Here is a 26,526-nt window from a genome sequence, read left to right as displayed (position 1 = left end):
TCATAAATGTCATCATATGTTTTTAATATAGAGATGTAGTCAAGTAAGAGACTTCACTAATAAAGCTGAATACTTGAGGTGGCAGAGTTTAGGTTTCCCCTCAGTTTCTGTCCACAAGCCTGTTTTTCCTCTATTCCCTATACTTCTTGGATTCTATTATCTGTTCCCAATGGCTTCTCATACAACCACTGCAAGAGTGCAGTGATTGGTCTGTGTGTTACTGTGTGTTTCCAGTGTAGTGGGAAGGAAAACGTATTTTAGTGAGATGTGTGGAGAGATTGGCATGGTGGGGGAAATCTCAGGTGGCATATTGTCAGCAGTCGCGGCTCCCCGACGGGCCGCCGCGGCTCACTTCCGGGCGGCCCGGCCGTCTCCATGATGACCGGGACGTCGCTTCCGCCCTCTATGTCCCGGTTGCCTGGGCAACAACCGGGGCGCTCAGCCCCCTCTGCCGCAGCGGTCCTACAGCCGGGCGCATGCGCACAGAAAAATATAACACATTTTCACTAGTGTCATTAGTGTAGCCATTCAGTCTACACTAGGTATGTGTTTAGATGTATAGGAACGGGGTATGATTGTTAGTTTATGTGGTCCACTGTCCACATTACTATTACTGGTGATTAGTGCAGTAGGGAGTGGTCTCGCTGGCACTCTGCTCCTATTTGTTCCTCTCACTACTTAAGGCAGTGAGGACAGAGCCTCACTGCCACTTATAGCTCCCAGTGTAGCTAGGCTCCCTGTTCCCTGTTTTCTGCTCCTGTGCTGTACTCTTGTTCTGATTTCCCGTGTATGACCCCTGGCTTGTTTCTGGACCCTGTTGTATTGCTTGTGACCTCTGACCTCGGCTTGTTCTCTGGATACGTTGTCTGCTGCCGGCCCTCGACCTTTGCCTGGATTTCACTCTTCTATTTGCTTTTACACTCTATTACTGGGTTCTCCCCAGTCAGTGCACATCTCACGACCCTCTGTTTGTCTGCAGCCAAGTCTGTCCCCACCACTAGGGGCTCCAGTGAACACCAGACTTCCAGAGCAGACTCCGGGATTTGATGTACTGGCTGGAGGGGTTCCTAACACATATAGGACAGGAACGCCCCTTTATACAGACAGAGAATTAGGAATTTGGTTGTACAGCTAAGCTAATACATGAAGCATGAATTGGACAGGAATACAGACTGACAGAGCATGTATACAGACACATTGATAGAGAATAATAGCAGCTTATATGTAGCTATACAGTCTGTTTTAGGTTGGCTCTGGTATTAGAATCCATCTACTCACTGTCTTCTGGTTCTGCGACTTGCACGTCAGTTGTAGCAAACTTCAAACTCCCTTGCGGGGGTCCCTGTGAAGACCGGGGGCGTGTTTAGACTCCGCGCCTCCTAGCTTAGCAGCGCAAATATCAGCAAGTGGCCTTCAGTCCCTGTGACTTATGACATTTTCATTACTTGCACCCATTTTGAAGCCAATAAAAGTAGTGTGAGTGAATGCATTGGGTGTCCAGGGGAGGCACAGATAACTATTATTATGAGCTAGTGCCCATTAAGGCTTGAGTACACCCATATATTGCTTTTTTTTTCTCAGGTTGCCATTCCAACCTTTGTTTATAGAACTAGACACTGGAGAGCAGGGCCGGACTGGGACTAAAAATCAGCCCTGGCATTTAAAGCACACGGGCCCACCTCTGTTGATGAGCAGGAAAAAAAACATGTGCCACAGCGCATTTGGTGCGCCGCCAATGGCGTGGCTACATTATGTTGAGGGCGTGGTCAAAATGGTGCATTGATACATACATTATAATAAAACATTACATTTATCAGGCCCTCCCCATCCACATTATGTCACCCCCCCAGACACATTTTGACACCCCTAGCCCACTGTATTTATCTATGCTTCTAATGCTGCTGACATTCCTGTTGAGTGAGCAGGGAAGCTCTTAGTCTCACGAGATTAATAAAGCTCATGCAACTTAGAGCTCCTCGGCTTGCTCTGCAGGCTGTGTCCTGCCCTGGACTGGGAGCACAGATTCCTCCTGCTGACCAGAACTGGATTAAGGCTCGGGGGGCCCGGGTACTTAAGTCAGGGGGGCTCCTATGATGTAATTTGGCTATCAGACACATTTTTGAAAAATACACAGGCAATACTGTGTGCACTACTGTTAGGTGCACGCAGTTCTGCCTTAACAAGCAGTACAGTGTGAAGCAGCACATATCTCCCAACTGTCCTTGTAGTCAGACCAAATCCTGACTAAGCGGGACAGTCACCCACCAAATTCAGAACAGTTGGCAGACTGTCCTGGTCTCTCCTACCTGTCTTGTCATTGTCACCACCTGTGGCTGCTGGTGTCTTTAGATCAGTTGCTGCTTGTCTGGATCCTGGAATGTTGGATGCCCTATTTAAAAAAAAAATTGAGTACATGAAATTTAGCCCCGGTGTTAAATCAATATAGCATCCATGTTTTAAAATTAGGCCTCACTCCTGCCCCAACATTAAAATACTAGTATTCACATTTGATAAATACATCAATTTCTCTCCAACTAGCCCTGACATTAAATAGTATTCCAATTTAATAAATAAAACTATTTACCTCTCTCCAAACAACTCCAGCAAGAAATTAAATAGCATTTACGTTTAATAAATATATCCATTTCCCACAACCCCCCCAGGCATTAACTCATAATCACATTTAATAAATAGACCTCATTTTCCCCAAACAGCCCCACATTCAATTAATAGCTCCCAAACCACCCCAGCATTAAATTAAAAATCCAATCACTCCATCTTAAATTGTTAGGCCCCATTATTAAATAGCCCCACCATCATCTCACAAAAAAAATAGCACCCAATAATTAGCCCCTACCTGCAATTCACCATTAGATTAATAGCCTACCTCCCACATTATATTAAGACCCTCCCCCCTCACACATTATAGTCATACACCGGCCCCCACACACATACAGTAGTCATACCCTGTCACACACATACACACTCTATAGTCATACCCTGTCACACACAAAACATACTATAGTTACACTGTAACACACACATTCTAGTCATACACTGGCCCACACACACACACACTTTAGTCATACACTGGCCCACACACACACACACACTTTAGTCATACACTGGCCCAAACACACACATACTATAGATCCCCTGTTGCACACATACTATAGATCCCCTGTCGCACACAAAACCTACCATAGATCCCCTGTCACACACACAAAACCTGTCATAGATCCCCTGTCACACTCACAAAACCTGTCATAGATCCCCTGTCACACTCACAAAACCTGTCATAGATCCCCTGTCACACTCACAAAACCTGTCATAGATCCGCTGTCACACTCACAAAACCTGTCATAGATCCGCTGTCACACTCACAAAACCTGTCATAGATCCCCTGTCACACTCACAAAACCTGTCATAGATCCGCTGTCACACTCACAAAACCTGTCATAGATCCCCTGTCACACTCACAAAACCTGTCATAGATCCCCTGTCACACTCACAAAACCTGTCATAGATCCCCTGTCACACTCACAAAACCTGTCATAGATCCCCTGTCACACTCACAAAACCTGTCATAGATCCCCTGTCACACTCACAAAACCTGTCATAGATCCCCTGTCACACTCACAAAATCTGTCATAGATCCCCTGTCACACTCACAAAACCTTTCATAGATCCCCTGTCACACTCAGAAAATCTGTCATAGATCCCCTGTACACAAACTACCCCCCCCTTACCTTGTGCGCTCCGCGGCGCGCTCTGTAGTGTCTTCTATCACATGGGACGGCACTTATCACATGGTGCACGTCCCATGTGACAGTCTTCGGCAGATCCATTCATTTCATCGGAGGGGAGGAGGGGACGCGCGGCAATCAGTAAGTGTAGTGCTGGCCCCATTGCTCAGCGCACAGACTGTCATGCCGAATTCCGGCATGACAGTCTGTGCGCTGAGCAATGGGGCCGGCCAGCTAGCAAACGGCCCATCTGACCATCGGCCCTTCTGGCATTTGCCAGAAGTGCCAGATGGCCAGTCCGGCCCTGCTGGAGAGACAGTTCACCTCTACTAAAATTACCTGTATTTCCAAGGCTATATTTACCACATCTCTTGATAGCACAGCATAATTAAGGTATGAGCACCAATTTTTAAAAATAAATAAAATTGTCTTTTTTATTTAATTCTTTAGTTTTAAAAACAAAAATATTTACCAAATATAAGCACGTGCAATTTTAAGCCAAAGACAGACGCAACAGTAGCGAAGGGAAGGGTCATACATTCAGTTACAGATGTGTTGTGCTTTATTAACATTATGCAATTTTACAGCTCTGTAACAGCTTCTCCGATACAACCTATGTTTCTCTCTGTATCTACTGCCTCTTTTCTCCTCATCTTTTTCTTAGTTACTACCGGGATCAACCATCAATGGCAAATTCAGACATTTAAATTAAGATGGGGTTCCTTCTGCTATGTGACTGGTTAATTGACAGTCCCAACACCAATACATATTAGCAATAAAATAATTAGAGTTTAAAGTTACTTAGGTAAATAATCAATGGGGTGAGGTTTGTTACAAAATAAGATTTAGATTAGTTTTTGAATATCCAGCAGCCATGACTGATGGAGACCAAAAATGTATTTCTTTCTTTACATCTTAAGCTTCTCTTGCTCACTACACAGTGTGTGTTTTTTTCTCCTATGACTTCCTCTTTTAGTCAGCATGGAATAAGATATTAGGTTTGTGTATAATTATTTATAATTGAATCCTGAACATTTATGATATAGATTTATTTTGATGACAATAAAAAACCAAACAAAACCCTTATTGTGGCGCCAATATATTATATGCTATATAGCTAAAGATACTGGATCAGATAAATTCACAGTATCAAATAGATGGAAATAGTAGAAATCAGACAAGGACAAACTGCTGCAAAAAACTGGTGGCTGCGTCCATCCAAAAACTAACAATAAATAATAAAGAGTGCAGTGCTACAGACCAAGCTGTCTAAAATGTATCAGATCAATTATATAAAAACAACAAAACAAAAATCACGAATGGACTTTTAAATAAATGTATTGCATAAAAAGCAAAACCACATATATAAATAGCCTATTGATGCTGTATCAACACTGATTAAGGAAGACAATGAGTATAACTGAGTCACTGTGCACTGTGACTCAAAAAAAGTAATAAAAAATAAAAAATGTATATAGAAAAGTATGTATAAAACGTAGCTCATGAGATTTGGCAGACCACAGCGCTACTAGATGGTGTAGTATAAACAGCTGTTATGGTGTAGCTGAAATTGTGGTATGCACAATAAAACGGAATACTCCAGGAGCTGTTCTAATGGCTTCCTCATAGATGCAGTGCCGAAAATCATATAGATTGATGATAAACACTGGAGAGATGTCCAACTGCAATAGAGAGTGACGTCTTGATGGCAGTATATAGCTCTATCTGAGCAGAGATGTATATAAACAAAGAGCTCCAGTAGCTGTCATATTTAGTGTGTCCAAAAATAACACTCCATACCCCCAGTATATAACAATCCAACCGGTGATCAAATAGAGTTATATCTACTCATTGACTCCGTCTGTGTAGTGATGAGCCGCTCCGATCTCACATCCAAATGGAGCTCCGGCAGAGAGATATCTGTCTGGACGGCAGACAATGTCACTAACGGTGAAATGCCTACCTAAGGGGGTCCGTGGCTAACACACCACTTCAAGCACACTGATGTCTGTGGAGTCAGAAACTCAGGTGAGTGCGGGTGGTAAACTGTATATCCAGCCTCACGTATTTGTGCTTCTCAGCTAATGCTGTTTGACACCGCACACAATGTATGGCAATTAGGATCCAGCTGTACATCGGGGGTAGGAGGAAGAAAAAAACTCAAAAACAGACACTCTTGCAGTAATCCCGATCAAAATGGGGAATATATCTCCATGTGTAAACATATAAAACCAGCAGAAGAAATTTGCAATTGGCAATGGTAATAAGCAAAAATAGGACAATAAAAAGAGAACATCTAAAACATAAGCTCAGTACCTCTAACGCGTTTCATTACAGCATGTAACTTCCTCAGAGGGAATATCCAGACTTATTACAAGTTCAGGAGAGCTTTATATAGGTTGCAACTTCAATCAATCAATAAGATATAATGTAGCACACATTTAGACCATTCGTGATTTTATCAAGCAACATACTGCCATGTTAATATAGGTGTATGTGCTTGAAGAGACAAATTCTACCAAGGACAAACAAATACATACACATTTGCTTATATCCCCCAACTCTATATAATATAGAATATATGAGTATATGATTTTCTCATATTATATTCTCATAAAAACAACCACCTTGCGATCTATACATCTATATTCGTTAGGGGTACTGAGCTTATGTTTTAGATGTTCTCTTTTTATTGTCCTATTTTTGCTTGCTACCGTTGCCAATTGCTGGTTTTATATTCGGGAAGCTTGACCTAGTGCAGCGTGTACCTTTTTCCAGACGGACCTTAGCCTGGAAAAGCAGATGTTCCGGAATCCCCACAGGGAACAGTAGTAGAGAACGAGTTGGATTTCGGGTGAAACCCGAAATTGCAGAAAAACGGGGATGTATGAATAGTGGAATGGCAAGAATTATTGTACGCGAATTCTGCCCAGGGCAAAAGAGAGGACCAATTATCGTGGAATTTAGACACATAGATGCGCAAAAACTGTTCCAGAGCTTGGTTCGTCCTCTCTGTCTGTCCATTCGACTGGGGATGATATGCTGAGGACAGACTGATAGAGATCCCGATGGACTTACAAAAGGCTTTCCAAAACCGGGCAATAAACTGGGATCCTCGATCCGATACGATATCTTCAGGAGTCCCATGAAGACGAAAAATATGCGTCAAAAACAAGGTAGCCAGGGTCCTGGCATCCGGTAACTTGGGCAAAGCTATAAAATGTGCCATCTTACTGAACCGATCGACAACTACCAGGATGGTGTTATGTCCTGCGGATACTGGTAGGTCGACAATGAAATCCATTGACAAATGGGTCCACGGCCTGCTCGGTGCCGGCAAGGGTAACAATAGCCCAGAAGGACGGTTCCTATCGGTTTTGTTTTTAGCACACTCAGGACAAGCCCGAACATAATTCTCCACATCGTCTGACAAAGTGGGCCACCACAACCAACGAGAAAGAACCTCAATAGTCCTACGGATTCCTGGATGGCCAGCACAGCGGTTGTTGTGGCCTTCAATGAGAACAGATTTCCTTAAATGGACTGGGACAAATAATTTGTTGACCGGTGTCTGAACCGGAGCGATTCTCTGGAAGCGCCGGATAGTTGCTCCTAGACCCTGGGTGAGTCCGAGATGAACAGTAGTTGTAGAAACAATAGGCAACGGGTCAGGAGACTGAGGATGATGGGCCAAAAAATTTTGAGACAAGGAATCGGCCTTAGTATTTTTAGAACCTGGACGGAATGTAATAATGAAGTTAAATCTGGTGAAAAATAAGGCCCAGCGGGCCTGCCTAGGATTCAGGGTTTTAGCGGTCTGGATGTATTGGAGGTTTTTATGGTCCGTGAAGATGGTGATGGTATGAGTAGCTCCCTCCAACCAATGTCGCCATTCCTCCAGTGCTAACTTAATGGCCAACAATTCACGATTGCCAACATCATAATTACATTCGGCAGATAGAAATTTTTGGGAAAAAAATGCACAAGGATGTCATTTTTTGCTTCTTGGGTCTTTCTGAGAAAGGATGGCACCAGCACCGATGTCAGAAGCGTCCACCTCTACAATGAACGGAAGTTCCGGATCAGGATGTCTCAGCACTGGGGCCGAAATGAAAGCAGCTTTGAGTGCCGAGAAACTCGCCAATGCCTCCGAAGGCCATTTGGCTGGGTTAGCTCCCTTTCGAGTGAGGGCAGTGATAGGAGCCACTAACGAAGAAAAAGAGTCAATAAACCTACGGTAATAATTTGCGAATCCGAGGAACCTCTGGATCGCCTTCAGATTAGTAGGGAGGACCCAATCCTGGATTGCTCGAACTTTGGCAGGGTCCATTGCGAATCCTGATGAGGAGATGATATATCCCAGAAATGACACAGTGGCCACCTCAAATTCGCATTTCTCCCTTTTTGCATACAGGTGATGTTCCCGTAATTTCAGCAGAACTTGGCGAACATGTTGACGGTGCTGAAGCAAGGACTCAGAGTAGATCAAAATATCATCCAGATACACAACTACTGTTTTACCCAGGAACTCTCGTAAAACGTCGTTGATCAGGTCCTGGAAAACCGCTGGAGCGTTGCATAACCCAAATGGCATCACGAGATATTCATAATGTCCCGACTGGGTATTGAAAGCAGTCTTCCATTCATCCCCTTTCTTGATTCGAATAAGATTGTAAAGCAGATTTTAATTGATCAAACAACACCGAAATCAACGGTAACGGGTACATATTCTTAATAGTGATGTTATTCAGTCCACGGAAATCAATGCATGGTCTAAGACTGCCATCTTTTTTTGACACGAAAAAGCAACCTGCGCCTACGGGAGATTTAGAAGGACGTATGAATCCTTTTTCCAGGTTTTACTCCACGTATAGCTCCATGGCCTGAGTCTCTGGAATGGACAAGGAGTATAACTGCCCTTTGGGCAACTTGGAACCCGGGACTAAATCAATGGCGCAGTCATATTCTCTATGTGGTGGAAGGGAATCAGCTTTCCTTTTGCAGAACACATCAGAGAAGTCCTGGTAGGGTACCGGCAATAAGTCTGGACTAGGCTGTAGGATTCTAAGCGGCAGGGTCAAGCAAGATGTGGAACACTCGGGACTCCAACGAGTAATCTCTCCACTTTTCCAGTCAATAAGGGGATTATGACTGCGAAGCCAGGGATACCCCAATATCGACGGAGCAGAGGGACAACTAATAAGATAGAAAGAGAGCTCCTCCGTATGGAGGACTCCTACAGACAACCGAACCATTGGAGTCCTAGCGAGAATCCTTCCACCAGGCAAGGGGTTACCATCCAAACCACATGTGGTGATGCTTGATCCTAACTTGATATGCGGAATATCAAGCGACTGAGCCAAATGTATATCCAGAAAATTACCAGCCGCGCCACTGTCAAGAAACGCTTTCAGGTCCATGGATCTCCCACGGAAACTTAGACGACCAGGGACTAATAAAGAATTTTCTGAAGAGGTAATCTGAAGACCCAAGAGCACCTCTTCACCTGTACTTAGGCTTTGGAGTTTCCCGGCTTGTTGGGACATGAGCGAACTAAGTGACCTGGTTGACCACAATACATACACAGGCCTAGTGAGCGTCTTCTGGAGCGTTCCTCCGAAGGCAAACGGTAAGCGCCCAATTGCATGGGTTCAGAGGAATCGGGCAAAGTGTTATCGGAGCTAGTGAAAATGTCCATCGGAGCAGAGGACTCCCGTTCAGCCCTCCTCTCTCTGATCCGACGATCAATTTTTATAACGAGTTGCATCAAATTCTCCAACGTGTCGGATATCGGATACTGGACCAAAGAATCCTTTATCTGCTCAGTGAGTCCTAAGCGAAATTGACTTCGCAATGCTGGATCGTTCCAGGCGCTATCAGTGGACCATCGTTGAAAATCCGCACAATACTCTTCCGCTGAGCGACGTCCTTGCCTTAGTGTACGGAGATGAGCCTCAGCTGAGGCTACCCTGTCCGGGTCATCGTACAATAACCCCAGAGCTTGAAAGAAGGCATCCACAGACTGTAATGCTGGGCTTGTGGAAGGCAAGGAGAAGGCCCAAGACTGCGGGTCGCCCTGGAGTAATGAGATGATGATCCCTACCCTCTGCTGTTCAGAACCAGAGGACTGTGGTTTCAGACGGAAGTACAATTTACAGCTCTCTTTGAAATTACGGAAGGCTGGCCTGCTTCCAGAGAATCGATCAGGCAAATTCATTTTAGGCTCCGGTGTGTCACCAGCGGGAACTTGCTGGTGCTGCCGGTCTCTGGAAACCCTTTCTTGGACTGCCAGACGCTGGGATAAGGTCTGCACCACGTGGGAAATCGCCTGTATCTGGTTGGCCAGAATCTGGGCTGGGGACAGATTCAATTCTTCTCCGTCCATGGCCGTATGGTACCAATCTTCCTTGGCCGGTTATAATGTTAGGAACTCCCAAGTCAGTACAGTGAAACTCGGGAACTACTCAGAAGGCCAGGTGTTCGCTGGAGCCCCTAGTGGTGGGGACAGACTGGGCTGCGGGCCGACCGAGGGTCGAGTAACGTATACTGACTTAAAGGAGTTCCCAGGAGTGGAGTGATTGGTGGACTGTAGTATAAGAAGAATCCTAGGTCAAAAGTTCACAGGCACAGATGCAATATCCAAGGGCAAGCGAAGGGTCAAACTCACAGGCAGAGAAGCAAAATTCGAATTCCAGGCAAAAGGTCAAGGTCAGAAGAGAAGGGTCACAGGTCCAATAACAAGCAGGGGTCAAAACACGGGTAGTCAAATCCAAGGTAGCAGGAACCAAAATGGATAGCACAAGCAGGCAGCAGAACTGAGGACAGAACGCTATAACCGGCAGTGAGGCTGCAGACCTCACAGCCTTAAATACCAGTAGTGGCCAATCAGAGCCTAGCTCTGAAATCACATGGGCAGGCTCAATCCTGCCACATTAATCAGCCCACAGGCTTGTGGGCGCTTCTGCGCATGCGCCCGGCTGTTCCCAGCTGCCGGGACGCAGTGCCCTTGTAATTAGCGTCCGACCGTTGCCCTGGCAACGGTCGGGTAAAGGCAGGAAGTGACGTCCCGGTTGTCATAGCGACGACCGGGACGCCTACAGGAACTAGGTGAGAGTCGCGGCGGTGCCCGCGGCCGCCGCAATTGCTAACATTAGGTAGGCATTTCACCGTTATTGACATTGTCTGCGGTCCAGACAGATATCTCTCTGCCGGAGCTCCATTTGGATGTGAGATCGGAGCGGCTCATCACTACACAGACGGAGTCAGTGAGTAGATATAACTCTATTTTATCACCGGTTGGATTGTTATATACTGGGGGTATGGAGTGTTATTTATGGACACACTAAATATGACAGCTACTGGAGCTCTTTGTTTATATACATCTCTGCTCAGATAGAGCTATATACTGCCATCAAGACGTCACTCTCTATTGCAGTTGGACATCTCTCCAGTGTTTATCATCAATCTATATGATTTTCGACACTGCATCTATGAGGAAGTTATTAGAACAGCTCCTGGATTATTCCGTTTTATTGTGCATACCACAATTTCAGCTACACCAGAACAGCTGTTTATACTACACCATCTAGTAGCGCTGTGGTCTGCCAAATCTCATGAGCTACGTTTTATACATACTTTTCTATATACATTTTTTATTTTTTATTACTTTTTTTGAGTCACAGTGCACGGTGACTCAGTTATACTCATTGTCTTCCTTAATCAGTGTTGATACAGCATGAATAGGCTATTTATATATGTGGTTTTGCTTTTTATGCAATAAATTTATTTAATAGTCCATCCGTGATTTTTGTTTTGTTGTTTTTATATAATTGATCTGATACACTTTAGACAGCTTGGTCTGTAGCACTGCACTCTTTATTATTTATTGTCAGATTTATTTTGATAGTGTACTCAGTCTCTTTCTGTAGAGACCTATTGATGAGCTTATACCTGATGTGAAATATTTCTAATTGTCCTTTAAGAAGAATACGCATTGGGTGCTGGGATTCATGTTGACCATGTGAAAATGCTCCTAAGCACTGAATTCAGTTTGCACTGTCTCATAGAAATCAATTCCCACTTTTTGATATCCGGTATAAACTATGTCTGAATGTGGCTCAGACATCATGTACTAAGGACACAGATCAGCACCATGTGTAACCAGTCTTAAAAGTGTGACCAGTGGTGCCCAGACATATTTGTTTTTCTTTACATCCTACACAATGTATCTATTCATCTGCTAAGTATCCTCCTCACACTCTTCAGCATGTTGTATACTTTTGCTATTTATACATGGAGAATACTCCCCTCCTAAATAGGGCAACTAATAGGGCATAGGTAACATGGGTGCAACAACAGCTGTCACTTGAAGCTTATTTAGAAGCATATTTTCTTTATGATTTGCATACTTGTCTGAACACTACTTACACCTGCAGTTAGTATGCGGAAACTTGTCCCATACTCAATGTTTGGCTTTAATACCTCTGTCTTAATCTACAGCTGAGAGAATAGCTTAAGAAATTGCTAAGGACTGTGAGGGTAACCCCACAAGCAAGCTGGAAGTATTTTGTGAACTATCAGTGCAATCCTTGGATAGGACAAAACAGAAATCATCAACACTGAAAGGTGTATGATTCAGTTGCAGGACACAACCTGTCTGACATGATACTGTCATTTTTATTAGAATTTAACAGATGTCAGCAAATCCTTTTTTTTCTTGGCTTGTGATATGAATTATGAGCGTGGACAAAGTGAACTGTGTTGATAGAGTTTGCCTAAAACCTATGGCTTCTCATGGACATTAACATTAAGCAATCAAGGATATTAAGAGGCGGTTCCAAAAAAACGCCAATTCTCAGCGGTTTGCCATCATTTTTTTAAAATGACAATTTTATTAAAGACAAAACCCATTGGGTTTTACTTTCAATAAAATTGTCATTTTAAAAAATGACCGCAAACTGGCGAGAATCAGTGGTTTTTCAGAACCGTTGCTTGATAGATATACCCCCAAGTGTGTTTAACAAACATCAAAGCCTACAAAATGTTTATGATGCCAGTGTTTTCAAAAATAATGAAATTGAATGGATTAGTCCACACACTTTCTGACACGTGTTCACCTTGCTTTGCGTCATTTTCAATGTTGCCTTTAGGGTTCATGAGTGTTAGCGCTCAGTACAGTATTAATGAGTTCTGTGGGAGCGCTCAATAAGTGCATAATACATTATGTTGCAATGAGGCTTTCAGAATACATTCTGTTAAAGGCAAGGACAAACTACAAAGATTGTACACACTTTTAGCAGGCACAGTTTTTCAAGACCCATGCGTATGAGCCCTAAAACATAAGATAACCTGAGATTTTAAATATTCATGTAGTGGAACGCCTTTATGAACTCGGAATAAAGATTTGTTATAGAATTATATTAGAATTCCATAGTTAAAACTATGGAATTGTTAAAACACTGCATTTTATGAGAAAGCATTGTGGTGCCTTATAAATAAATAATATTAATAATAAGTATTTTGGCATTACACTAGAATGTCAGCATCTATTGTAACTACCTTTCAGATTTGGTGTATACCCACCACTGAGCTGCATATGCCAAGGAATGTGCATTTTGCATGCATTGAACTAGATTCCATTAAATTTAATGAAAAAAAGATTCCTGCTGAGTGCATCAGAAGTGCACATATTTTGAGGTCACATTCAGCCACTTCATTCATTTAAATTCTTGACGCGCCATTCCCCACCTGTCACCAACTAGTGCTCCAGCCACCATTATGACCCTGCAGCCCATTACCTTGCCACCCCTACATATGCCTATCTATGCTATACAAGGTTATAACTATACCACATGCATGTAGCCAATCTTTATAATAAATAAAGCTTTTACTTTACTCCTTTTTCAGCAACGTTCATAGGTGGGACCTTGTCACTAATAGATTTATGCTTTGTATTACACTGCTTTATCAGAGGCAGGCACTAACTTGAAAGTAATTAACAGCACTCATTGAGACGGGCTTATTGTGACAGGTGCTGAATGATTTAATAACTGTCACAATAGGCACTGCCCCCACCCCAAGCGCTGTTAATTACTTTTATTTTAATCCTTGTCTCCAGTTAGTCAATAGTATGCAAAATTGCCGTTTGAGAAGTTCATAGCCATGTAAATGTCCCCTGTTTGAGACCATTAGTAAGTATCCTGAATAACCAGTTAGATGACTACTTTCTTTAATCCTGGGACTGCCGGGAAAGGGTTGCATTGCCAATTATACTTAAGCTATGTTTTGCAATGTTTTTCCTGCATTGATGGGAAGTTCTTTTGGAAGTACCCATGCAGAACACACGTTACAGTTTTAATTCTAACATGACCACTGAATGCGTATCTTTACGTTATGTAACATAGCACAAAATATACAGAAAAATATACATAAAAAGAAGTGTGCATGTAGACTGATCGATGTTCATTAAAACTCTTTATATTTAAGGTACATTTTCTTTCTTTATTTATTTATTTTAAAAAGTATGTCTTGGGATACATTGACCCCTGACTGCAGATCAGGGACAGGTTCAGACAGCACTAGAGTTATGAGACCTGGCTTTCAGACAATCACCTTTTGCCATTCTGCCTTTGGGGGGTCTTGCTTCTCTTGTGTCATTTGCAGAAATGCAGTTAACTTTTCTCTCATCAAACTCTCTGCATTTTCCCCTTGGATTGTATGTAGTATTTATACAGCTTGTCCATGTGCTTTGAATAGATGGAATGAGGCATCTTCTCCTCCCCCATCCCCAAATCAAGCTACAGCCCCCAGGGTGAGGGGGGAAGTGTATGAGAGGAGAAAGGGGGGTTAGGTACAATGTAAGAGAGGATGAAAGGGGAGGTAGAGTATGAGAGAGTGGCTAATGCAAGGCAAGAAATCTGTTCAAATATATTTGTGAAGTCACAAGACAACTCTATGCTGCTGTCCAGTCAACAGAGAAAATTATCCTGGGATATATCGGACACTTTGTTTCTGCAGCTGAGCGTTGGGCAGGGCTTGCCCTAAAATTATCATCTACTTAAAGGTGCCTTTATTGGACTGGATTGCAATGTGCTTGTGTTCCAAAATCCAATCAATTCTTGAGGATCCTGGCAATGGGGAGTTGCTGTCACTTCTGGAAGGTTAGTTAACAATCTGGAAAAAGGCATTGTGTGCAGTACTGTTTTTAATATACTTTGGGGCTGAGAAGCAGAGTGGGACATACGCCAGTTTGCGTAGCGTTTCTTGCGTGAAATCGCTATGCACATACCCAGAGAGTGGGCACATATGTGTCCATGCAGAATTGCGCGATTCTGGCACTTACGCCTGGAGAGGTGAGACGGACAAGTTAACATAGGCCGAGTACAGTAATGGTATGTTTACGCAAACCTGCAGAATCACACATATAAGCCTGTTTGGAGGCATATATTTTTCACCTGCTACAGGGCAGGTGCAAATACATGCTGAGTATGATAATTTGTTGGAAACCAAGTGCATATGCTGTTGATGTGGAGGTGGACGCATCTCGAGATGTGAGATGTATATTGGTAGAAAAACACTATTTTCCATGTTCTTTTTTTTATGCATAATTCCACAACTTTACATTCTATGTATCCATTTTTGGTGGGGCTGATTAATGTGATTATTTTGCAACTTGCCAGCGTGTGTGCCAACATATTTGCAGGATATATCATTAAACTAGTAATGCCAATATCTGAACTTCTATGGGTAAATGCATCAACCTGCAGTGCTGTAAAATAGCTGATTTTCTGCATTTTTGTATGTCGATATGTGGATTTAAGGCAAAACCAAGAGTATTGGGTTGGTAAATATTTACCAACCCTACATGCTTATTTTACTCTTTAATTAAATTACCGTTTTAAATCCCACAGACATAATTGCAGAAAATCAGATTTTACAACACTGCATGTTGATATAATTTACCCTCTAGTTTGTCCTTTAATTTAGTAAGAATTTTCCACAGGATCTTTACTGTGAACTGAATCCACATCACACGCTTACCTCCTTCATTTATTACTGAGAACTCTTTTATGGTATTGGGAGTTAATGAAAAGGAACTGTAGCTGCAGGGGTCCTCTGATCAGAGGGAGGGTTTGGTAATCATCACTAATTACATACAGTCAGGCCATACTGGCTCTGACAATTCTTAACTACTGATCATACTGATTTAAGCATTAGTGAAAAGTGAAGTCTGATAAGACATGCCTGTGCACAACAAAGAACAATACATGATGTATATAAAATCATACTTGGCTTCAGGGAGATCCTGGGGAAGGTGGGCATGCGGGGGCGGGGCTTGACGAATCGCATCATTTTGGCACCACCCCCTAAACAATTTTGGCCAATTACAGCAGGGGTGAGGCTAAGATGACGCGATATTTGCGTCATTAAGCCCCCCCCCCACCTCCACTTATCTATTGCGGGGGCGAGAACCGGGAGGTTGCCCTGCTCTTTCGGGAGGTCTTCCAGAAATGCGGGAGTCTCCCGGACATTCTGGGAGAGTAGGCAACTATGCGTTAAAGAAATGCAGCTAATGAATCTCTAAGGACTGAAGTGTCTTTTACATTTCTGTCTCCATTACTGAAGTCATGTGGTCTTACCTGTCGGTCTTTGATTAAATCTTGGTCTCCATGAAAATGGCCACCTCCATAGTCATCAATACAAGAACATAGGACACAATTTCTGAACTGTGTCATCATGCCACAGATGCGAAGCCAACCACGTCTTGTACTGGCTCAGCATCAGGGAGAATGACAGACCCTTCAGTGAGTGAGGGAGATCACCCCTATTTCAGGGAGTCTCCCTGACATTCAGGGAGAGTTGGCAAATATGTATAAAATTAAGTCTTGGAATAAATAATAAGATGAGATGACTGGGAGCAGGCTTTCTCCTTGCTATTTGGAAATTATTTTGTTCTAATCTTCCTTTTTTGTGTTTGTTGTTGTACATGGCGGGGACTTCTGCCAATTGTAATGCCTCACAGTGCTGCCAGCAATAAGCAATGTGGTAGAAATTGGAAATCAGTGTTCATTAAATGTTAGTATGTTGTTATTGTTCTAGTTCTTATTTAATCTCTATTAAATTTGTTTTCTCTAAACAATCTCCAAAACCAATTGTGCTCAGAGTGAATGGTTTGTACACAAGATGTAGGGCATGAGAATCACGAGGGGCAAAATTAAAAAGCCTAAACTCCAATATTTGCTTAGAAAAACAAAATATTACCAATTCAGTTTTTCTGTTTCTGTTTGCCTCGCTTCTATCTATGTGTATACAGATATATATTAGCCAAAATTTGATATGATCTGGCTTCCCTGCACATGGAACTGACATATAGATCTATTTGAATTAATTGCTAAATTTCATTCCTAAATGTATAATAGAACGTCCCTTCTGTAAATTTGTATGTGCTTTCATGCTCTGTGGTGTTTTTTGCTGTTTATAGTAAAACGTGCCTTGATCATCTGTGCCCAAAGGTCTATAAACTTATGACAAAACTTTTTTGCTGATTTAGCAACGCTTTCATAACATATACAGATGTCCATGGGTATGTCATACTTTCCAACATTTCAACGCATTTCCTTATTGTATATTATGCCATGTGCACCTTTTTATACTGTGCAGCTTAATAAGTGGATAGATATGTTTTTTTGTAGCCTTTTGCTTGTATTTCCGCCAGGGCATTCCCACCAGAATATTTTCTCTATTGCTTCCTATATCGAAAATTGAATTGAAAGTTGAATTAATACTATACTTACGTGATAGTGAGCAGACAAATACATAAAAGTACACATGCTTGGAAAACTGTTTATTGCTGATCCAGTAACCCAGGAGTAGCATCCATTTGTACAGAGCATTTGGTTAGAATAGTGATTAATCATCATCATCACCATTTATTTATATAGTGCCACTGATTCCGCAGCGCTGTACAGAGAACTCATTCACATCAGTCCTTGCCCCATTGGAGTAAATCTAATTGTAAGCTCCAACCACAGCTTGGATTTCCCTAGCTATGGATTGGAAAGCCTGTATCATCAGCTCTTGCATATCATACAGAGGATATTGTTTTAATTGATGATCCCAGCACTAGTGCATGAGCGTTCCTCCTTAGGAAACAGGCAAAACAAATACATACATGTAATATGGACACCAAGTGGCATTGTGCTGTTATCATCTATGGATGAAACATTGTGTATAAACAGAGCAATCAGCATGGTAATTCCCATTCCTTTAATAAATGCAAGGATACAGTGAAATGTCTGTCTGTGGAAAAAAGTTTTGCCCCAGTCCCAATTTCATTTTTTTAATTTGTGCATATATTTTACATATGCATCCAAAGTGCTTCACATTAGACATTCATAGGCTGTATTACATTCAAAATGATGTAATTCCCAAATCACACGCTAATAACATTTATTACCCTTCTTAAAGGTTGACATTCACATAGGAACATGGAGTGCTGAATATTGTTTTACTTTTAGAAAATATATTTACATCCTGCTGATAGTAAACAATGAAAAGCCATTGACTATTATTTAAAACCGGTCTAAAAGCAGATGTACAAATATAACCCCATTCTGCTAATAAGCATACAATGCAGACCCACATTCTGATGGTAAGGACATGATACAGGCCCTAATTCAGGTGGCAAGTATTGAAGAGAGAAAGAAATTACATAAAATTAACATCCACAAACTGGTTTATTCATAAAATTAACGATATGGTAACAGTATAGTCCTGATCCTATTAGGATACTGATAATAGGATCAGGACTACACTGTTACCAAACATTTGAAATGTGTGGAATTTGTATGAGAAAGCACTGTGGACTTTGAGACACTGTTCATTTCTTATGATTATTTCAGCAACATATTTTTAAAGTGTCAGTTACAATCATGTATGAACGGCCAACGAGTGATGTACAGGTAATGCAGAGATTTATATGAGGAGTAAATACTTGGGATAGATTGCTCCCGTTTTACATACTACAAAGTACTCATAGTTGCCTGGCTGAGTTTCTCAGCAGTGCTTCTTTTTTGGAGTTCACTAATATCTACTAGATGGTATTTTCGCGTTGGGGTTGCCATGGAACCAGTACTTCCTTCCTTTCTCTAGGCTGGGGTGGCCATGTCAGACCTGGGGAGAGTGACCTATATTTAAGCTCTGTAGAACAGTGATAATAGAGATCTATTGCTAGCTGGCATATAAGCCACCATTAGATTGAATACAGAAGATCTATTGCTGAAGGTATGCGGGCATGGAACAGTTCCTACCGTCCTACCTGTTCCAAAGTATTAACATCAAAACAGAAATAGCTCCAGACCCCAAATGAGGTATTCTACATGTATCAAAAAACATCATTATAGGTGATCATAAACCTACAAAAAGAGGGCAACATAACCCTATCACCACTTATTACCACACTAAGGGGCAGATTCAATTGTCTGCGATGTTCCTAAGAACATCGTGGCCACGCTGTTTTTACCGTTACTTTTTACCGTAGTAACGCTGAGCTTTGCTCTCACATCTATGGGACGCAAGTAAAAATCACTGTCAAAAAATATCCGCACAAGGTGTATTTAGGGAATTGAATCTGTACCTAAGAGATTGTACATTCATCTGCAGGTTGCAATATAACTTCTCGACCCTATATTATGAGGGGAAGGGACAGTTTCGGAATGGTATAAGTGGTATGGATAGATTCAGGGGATTGCCCTGGGAATGGCATTTGGCAAGGTTGATCAGAGAAAGGGAGGAGGTGGGGAAGTATCTTTCCTAGGGCCCAATGGGGTCGTAATCCACCTCTGAAATCATCTCATCGCCAAAACATAAAATTTTGTTTAGCCACAAAGGATCAAAACCCCTCTAGACATTAAGTGGTGAAGTATAAATGAATTCAGACCATGTTACTGCAATAAGGAAATAAGTGATAAAGGTACTTGGTGAATGAGCTGTGTTGAAAGGCATGTAATCAAACACCTGTGTGTAAAGGAAAATGGGAAGTAATTGATGTACACCTAAAAAGACCATGAGAGTTCAGTGGAAAAGAAATTTCTAAATCTCAGAACAATTATGGGCTTTTAAATGAGATAATGGGGAAATACCTGAACACAGCTCAGTTTGTTGCTTACATATTCATTCATGCATTTGTTTTGTTTGCAAAATATGTATTCACTTTTAGGCATCAATTAAACTTCAAAAACTTCTCTAATACATGAGAAACAACTCCCCTTCTCACGAAAAAAAATTGCTTAAACATGCACACAAAAACATAATATATGCATATGTAATGAAGAAAAAACCAGTGTGAGTGGAGCATTTACAACCAGTCAATCACAATTATTGCTCTTGACTGTTCTTATCATCATCCGCTATTTTCACTTGCAAATAATATGGCTTGGACAGGCATACATGCATCTGTGTTCTGGTCTTAATGTGTTTGCAATTACATAAACACTCTGTTATTGTACTTGGCCTACAATAGAACGCCCATTTCCTCTCTCTACAGGCACAGCTGGTGTAAGTGCCAGAATCACAGAATTCTGCGTAGGCTGATACGCGTGTGGCCACATTTCTGGACATGGGCAGAGCGTTTTTACGCAAGATGCGATACAGCAAACTGATGTAGTATTCATTCTGCATCAGACCCTTGACCTTTTTGCCAGGTACCGTAACAATTTTCCTGACGTCACACTCCCTGGGGTGCCATTCACCATGGCCCTGGGGGCTGCTCCTTGCTGCCATTTTTCACAGGCTCCATGGATCATCTTGCAGCCCCCTTGGCTATCTTGACGCTGCAGAGTTATGTGTTACTGGAAGGGCTAATCTGAAGCCACAATCACTTCCCTACTCCTTCACCACAGCCATGTTAAAGTGGTGGAACGCAAATGTTCTACCCCTTAGGTGATAGTGTAGCTTTAAAGTCCATGTGCTGTTTTGTCTCTTTGCTACCATCAATTTCTCTCTGATTCTCTTAACAGTGTGTGTATAATATATAATACAACATGAGTAGTATACATTGTACTTGACCATAGATACAGTGCCATAAAGGCATTTTCACATTTGGTCTGAAGTATAGCTGAATCACAATGCATAGATAATAGCTTGACACTTCCAAGAAGTAGAAATATATATTGACACAGGCACAATTCAGGTAATGCACGCAAACACCTTGCTATTATTGTCAGGATGGTAAAGTAAATTGACAGCATAGAGTTCCACACTCTTTCTTGTGACCCTAACACCAGATAGAGACCAAATCTGTAGCCAAAGTCCGCTATCTGGCATCTGTCACCATGCATGGTAGAACAATACAAGTTTTTATACTTGACACTCTTCCCACAGCGTTAGTTTGATGGACAGGTGACACTCCCAAATATCCGGGTCACTGGATAACAGGTATATAGCAGGTACACAAACAGCAGGTACAGGTGAACTTAGCTGAGCAATGCTAAATAGCAAGGACCTAGGATTCACAGAATAGAATGTAGCTCGCAGGGAGTTCAAGGGAAAAATTAATGACCAGCAAAGTGCATTGTTAGGAGCAGGCATAAATAGTCAGTAACACAAGTGCACTAATTAACAAGGGAAGAAGGTTAACTCCTGCTAATGGGGTGGAAATGACATTGATACAACAGCAGCACCTCTGGTATGCCAGAGGTACTGCAAGCCTGGTACAAATAATGATAAATAAAGATAAAGTCCAAACATAGTCCAGCAGGCAGGAGCTGCAGAGGCAAAGCAGTATCCCCAAGCTGATCCTGACAGTACCCATATCCTTAAGGGTGGATTCCAGACATCTAAAGCACTAGGCACTGGCAGATCCAGAGGGGACGATCAGGGCAGTAGCCCCCTTAGCAGCAATCTTTGTTCCATATATATATATGCTCAGTGCTATATAGCAGCAGGTGGAACCAGACACAGCTAATGTAGGAACAGCGCAGCAAGTATAGGCTTCAGCCTTAGATAGTACACAGAGGTACAATGCCTGCATATTTGCATGTAGTAGCCAGATGCCCAAATGTACACATACTACAGGCAAATACATAAACTCTAGTAAAACAATGCCTGGTCAGAATGGCAGGCAGCTACCAACAGTAGGCAATTACAGTGCAGGATCTGGATACAGGAAACAAGATTGGTGGACACTGGTTCGCTGCACTGACTAGATCTTATAAGCACAGGTATTCTCTCCAGCTATTGACTTACTCTATGCCACTGGGCTTAAAATGGCACCAAGGCTTCCTGACAGTCTGCTCTGTGCTTCACTTCCTGATTAGAGAGGAAGGGGACACCACAGTTCCCTTCCCCTCTTAAGAGAATTAATACATTGTGATGTTGGTGGTCAAAGTCCCTAAGCTCCCTACTGACCATAGGCGCCGAAGAGGGGAGCAAAGCTCATAGTAGCATGAGTGACAGCTGCAAAGAACCCAGCAGCTGAGGGATAATGAGCTCTGTGCAGCTACTCCCCCTAGCACACCAGTAGTTACACCCCTATTTTGTGCCATACATAAATCTTAGCATTCTTGTCAGACTTTCTGACATATCTCTGCAGTATTCTCTAGAGTTTTGCAAACTCTTGTGGACAAGGATATGGGGGATTTTAGGGAGACATCCTCGGTGAGTGATATCTTGATTACCTTTGCAATGGTCTTGTGCCCTTCCTCAGAGGGCCTCTGTATAATCATATCTGAATTTTTTTGGAATGCACTTATTTAAAGCCTTTACTCAACTGATATGTGCACAATGGGTTAAAGCTGGTAACACACATATGCCTTTTTGTCACCAAACTGTGCATGATGCCTGATAATGCTCTGATTGTAATTGCCTGGATTTTCTAAGGTATGCCTGTACATCTGTATCGAAGGTGATAGTGTGGCTGGAAGATAGCCATCAGCCTAACTGGCCCCAATTGATGTCTAGATCTCATCTAATTTGGGCACATGCCAAAGTGAAGAGGGATCAGAACCGTTATGTATAGCTTAGCTAAGGCACAGCAGCACCATTTTGTACAGATAATGGGTTTAATTCATGTTGGCAGTCCGTTTGTGTGCCGTTTCCTACCCCAATAAACGCAAATTATGTCCAAACGCAAATGTCACTTATCACTACTTACAACTTGAGAAGCGGATTGGGGGAGACGAATGGCATATGAACGTGGGCCATGTACAGTAAGGGCGTGCTGAAGGCGTTTCAATGCAGATGCAGCTGATTCAAGTCCCATGTTTTTCGTAAGTACATATTGGTTTTAGCCATATCACTTGAACCAACTACAGGGCAGGTGTAAGTGCCAACTGATAGTGATGACTGACATGGGTGTTGTATTGAAAACTACATGTATGCGTGTCACTAACTAGTACAGAACATGTTTTATAAATGTAATTTATGTATGCATTAAAACCATCTTGATTTATAATTTAAAAAAATATTTATTTTTCTAAATACATATTTTTATTAATGATTATACCGTTAAGAGATGTTCTAATTTAAATATTTTTTTTATGTGTTGTGGTCTGACCTTTTAGTGAGCAGACGCTTGTACGTATACTGCAGTCTGTCGTGTGTATCTACATATGGCAAGTATCGTTTAGGCAGAGCGTACGTACACCCAGATTCAAATAGAAACATATCTTGAGATACTGTGTGAACATGTATCAGGCCCAATATGTCTCCATAACGAACACTTTCTGTTCACCAAATGGTAAACAGACATATCTAAACATCCTAGCTGCGAACTAAAATATATATATATATAAAGTCTTTACGCCTATACAGGATAGCTTTTAGAGTTTATTTTGAACCAGCAAGAATTCTTGTTTTGTTTTTGGTTTTTGATCACATGTATTTGACAGTGTACATATTTTATCCCGTAGTCATCCCAAAATCCCATCATTGTTCTTTCACTGTATTTCTATCAATAACATCGGGTTGTTAAACTGCATATAGTTTCAAGATGGATTTGTGGTATGGCATCATTAAAAATAATCTGCCACCGGCCAGTATGTGGTGGCTCATTTTACAGTTAAATATGGCGCAAATAGGGATAAAGACTATCTACAATCCTCTGCGCAAAATTAATTTTACATATGTCAAGCAGAATATTCTTTCTATATTCTTATCTGATATATGTTAATCTGTTTATAGAGATATGCATTTGCCTTTGTACTACATTGGGAATAACTAGAAAGAAATCTAAAATCTCACCGTAAGTGGAAATAGCAACCGTGCCACTGGTAGACTTAACAAACAAATTTTACACTGGATAATCAGATACCCTACCATACTCTATAATGCAGTTGGCTTTAAATGAGCTCCCATAGGTGACTGAAATGCATTCAATACTGATTTTGTTTTTTAAATGATTGTGTATACTACCTATTAAATGCTGCTAACTTTTTTTGCAATTGTATTAACCAATGAAGTTGGGTACACACCTATGCAATTATCGTGCAGATCGCATGATTCACGACTGTGTGTTCAGATTTTGTACTTTCCCACAATCATATTTTTTTGTATCAAAACACATTGCATCTGTTGATTTGGTTTTCTACACGTACTAAAAATCATGATCAACGATGAAACGCTGTTGTGCAAATGTAGAAGTGTGTACGCACTCATGACCAGCTGCGTAGACAGATATCAGTCGTTGGTGAAATAATTACAGAAATTACATCTAATAGTTCTATTGTTTAGGCTAACGTCTTGACATTCCAGTGCATATTAACAGGCATGAGACCACTCTAAGGAAGAGTATCAGCTTTCAAGCCAGCTACACAAGCAGATGAATGAAACACTGATGATGCATATACATGCTGTGTTCTCCTAGTTACTCAAATCTAGATATACATTTAGTTTCCCATTCATTCATAGGAAAATCTAGTTTATTTATACATGTTTGGTACAACCTTTTGTAATTCTGATACTAAAGGAGGGAAAGTTGTACTTAATTTAATAGTGTAACATATATCTTGGAATCACACAAGTTGCAGAAAAGTAACAACACACAAGGGGCTAAGAATGGACATTTTAAGACTAATGGCATAAAACTTTGCAATTATGAAACAACATTTTTTTTCCTCTTGGGTTACATTAAAAATATTCAAAATTATGTCTGTCATACCGAAGGGATAGAAATTTAACCCCATAAGTAAATATCCAATATATATTGGGCCTATTTTTAACATTCATGCTTCCTGGCGCATGACCACTATACTGGGCCCAAGGTTATAACAAAGCATGACAGTCCCCTTCTACATGGACCACTTAGAGAGTGTATGAATAGCAAAAGTAAGACATTTTTTGGGTTGGTTATTGTTTGGTTGGAGGCAGTTACAAATAATATTAGACATATTGCCTAAGCAACAGGTTCTGAAATATGAATACTTATTTTGTAAAGAAATTGTTGATGTAAAGGCCTACTCAGTCCAGTCTCAGACAGTGATACAAAACAAGCAAAGCAATGATTGTATTGAAGTAGTTAATGTGTATATATGTATGTGTACATAATATGGTATGTACTGTTTTGTTTTGCATAGAGGTGAAGGAGACCCGACGCCCACTGGCACATGAGTGTCTTGGGGAGGCACTGAGACTCCTCCGCCAGGTGATCAACAAATATCCTCTGCTCAACACTGTAGAGACCTTAACTGCGGCTGGGACTCTTATTTCCAAAGTTAAAGGTCAGAGCAATCTTTGGAGCATATTCATTTTTCAGTAGTACGGCTGCTTCTATTTCCAATGTATTTTTATTTTCTGCTTCAACAGTCTCCTCCTTTTGTGTACCCCAGGTTTCCACTATGAAGCCAGTATTGAGAATGAAAAGCGAGATTTCGAGAAGGCTCTGGAGAGCATGGCCGTTTGCTTCAGCAGCACGTGAGTTGTAGGGAGTTTGAGATCTGGGGTGAAAATTATTATTATAAATTATTCGGTAATTGGGATAGAGGAACTCAGGCTTTTATTATGCAATTTATTTATTTTTATTTTATGTTCCAGGATCTCTGAATTCCTTATGGGGGAAGTGGACAGCAGCACATTGTTATCTCTACCACCCGGGGACCAGAGCCAGGTAAGGCATTGTGACTTAATAGTGACTCATAGTGTGATGCTATTATGGTTCCTCTAATAAGCTGCATTGTCTCACATATCTGCCCAATGCTTCTTTGCCTTATGGATATCCAATGCTTGATAGTCTCTTGTATCTTTCACATTTTGCCTTTTTATAGTTTCTAGCTTTTCTGTACTGGTCTTGTAGCCTTTTATTGCATATCTTAATTTGTATTTTAATTTAAAAAGTTGTTTATCTGCCACAATATATTATACAAATTCCACAATATGTACACTAATAATCAGTTGAAGTACATTGAATGTTAATACCTAAAAGAGGTGAGACATCAGAACATGATTCAAAAGATCAAAAAGTAAGCAAAAAGATAAGTCTACTAAAATATATTACCTTTTTACTTAAAGTCTTTGGCATATTTTTACTCACTTGTATCTCTCATTTTACTATGCGTTTGAACCCAATATGTTGGCCTTTTTCCATTCTTCTGCACATATCAGTTTCTTGACTTTCAGATAAACTGTCATTTGATTCTCAATCTTTGTCTCCCAACAGTCCATGGAGAGCTTATATGGTGGTCTTTCTGGAGGGGAGAATACACTTCCCAGCTCAGAGTATGTGGATGCAGGTGAGAGCAGCTGGAGGGAAATAATGATATTGACAGTAAGGAGAATATCTGGGACACAA

The 26,526-nt window shown here is 41.4% G+C and overlaps 1 protein-coding gene across 1 annotated transcript in view; it reads left to right on the top strand.

Annotated features, from left to right (window-relative positions):
* ARHGAP45 (Rho GTPase activating protein 45) overlaps positions 1 to 26,526 on the top strand; it is a 67,790-nt gene that overhangs the window by 22,980 nt on the left and 18,284 nt on the right. Inside the window, exons 3-6 of the mRNA XM_075205913.1 lie at positions 25,316 to 25,459; positions 25,568 to 25,652; positions 25,773 to 25,845; positions 26,395 to 26,467. Coding sequence (XP_075062014.1) covers positions 25,316 to 25,459; positions 25,568 to 25,652; positions 25,773 to 25,845; positions 26,395 to 26,467 — 375 coding nt within the window. The remainder of the gene's footprint in view (positions 1 to 25,315; positions 25,460 to 25,567; positions 25,653 to 25,772; positions 25,846 to 26,394; positions 26,468 to 26,526) is intronic.

Source organism: Mixophyes fleayi, chromosome 1 (assembly GCF_038048845.1).
Source record: "Mixophyes fleayi isolate aMixFle1 chromosome 1, aMixFle1.hap1, whole genome shotgun sequence".
NCBI lineage: Eukaryota > Metazoa > Chordata > Amphibia > Anura > Limnodynastidae > Mixophyes > Mixophyes fleayi.
This window is presented reverse-complemented; position numbering and strand designations above follow the sequence as displayed.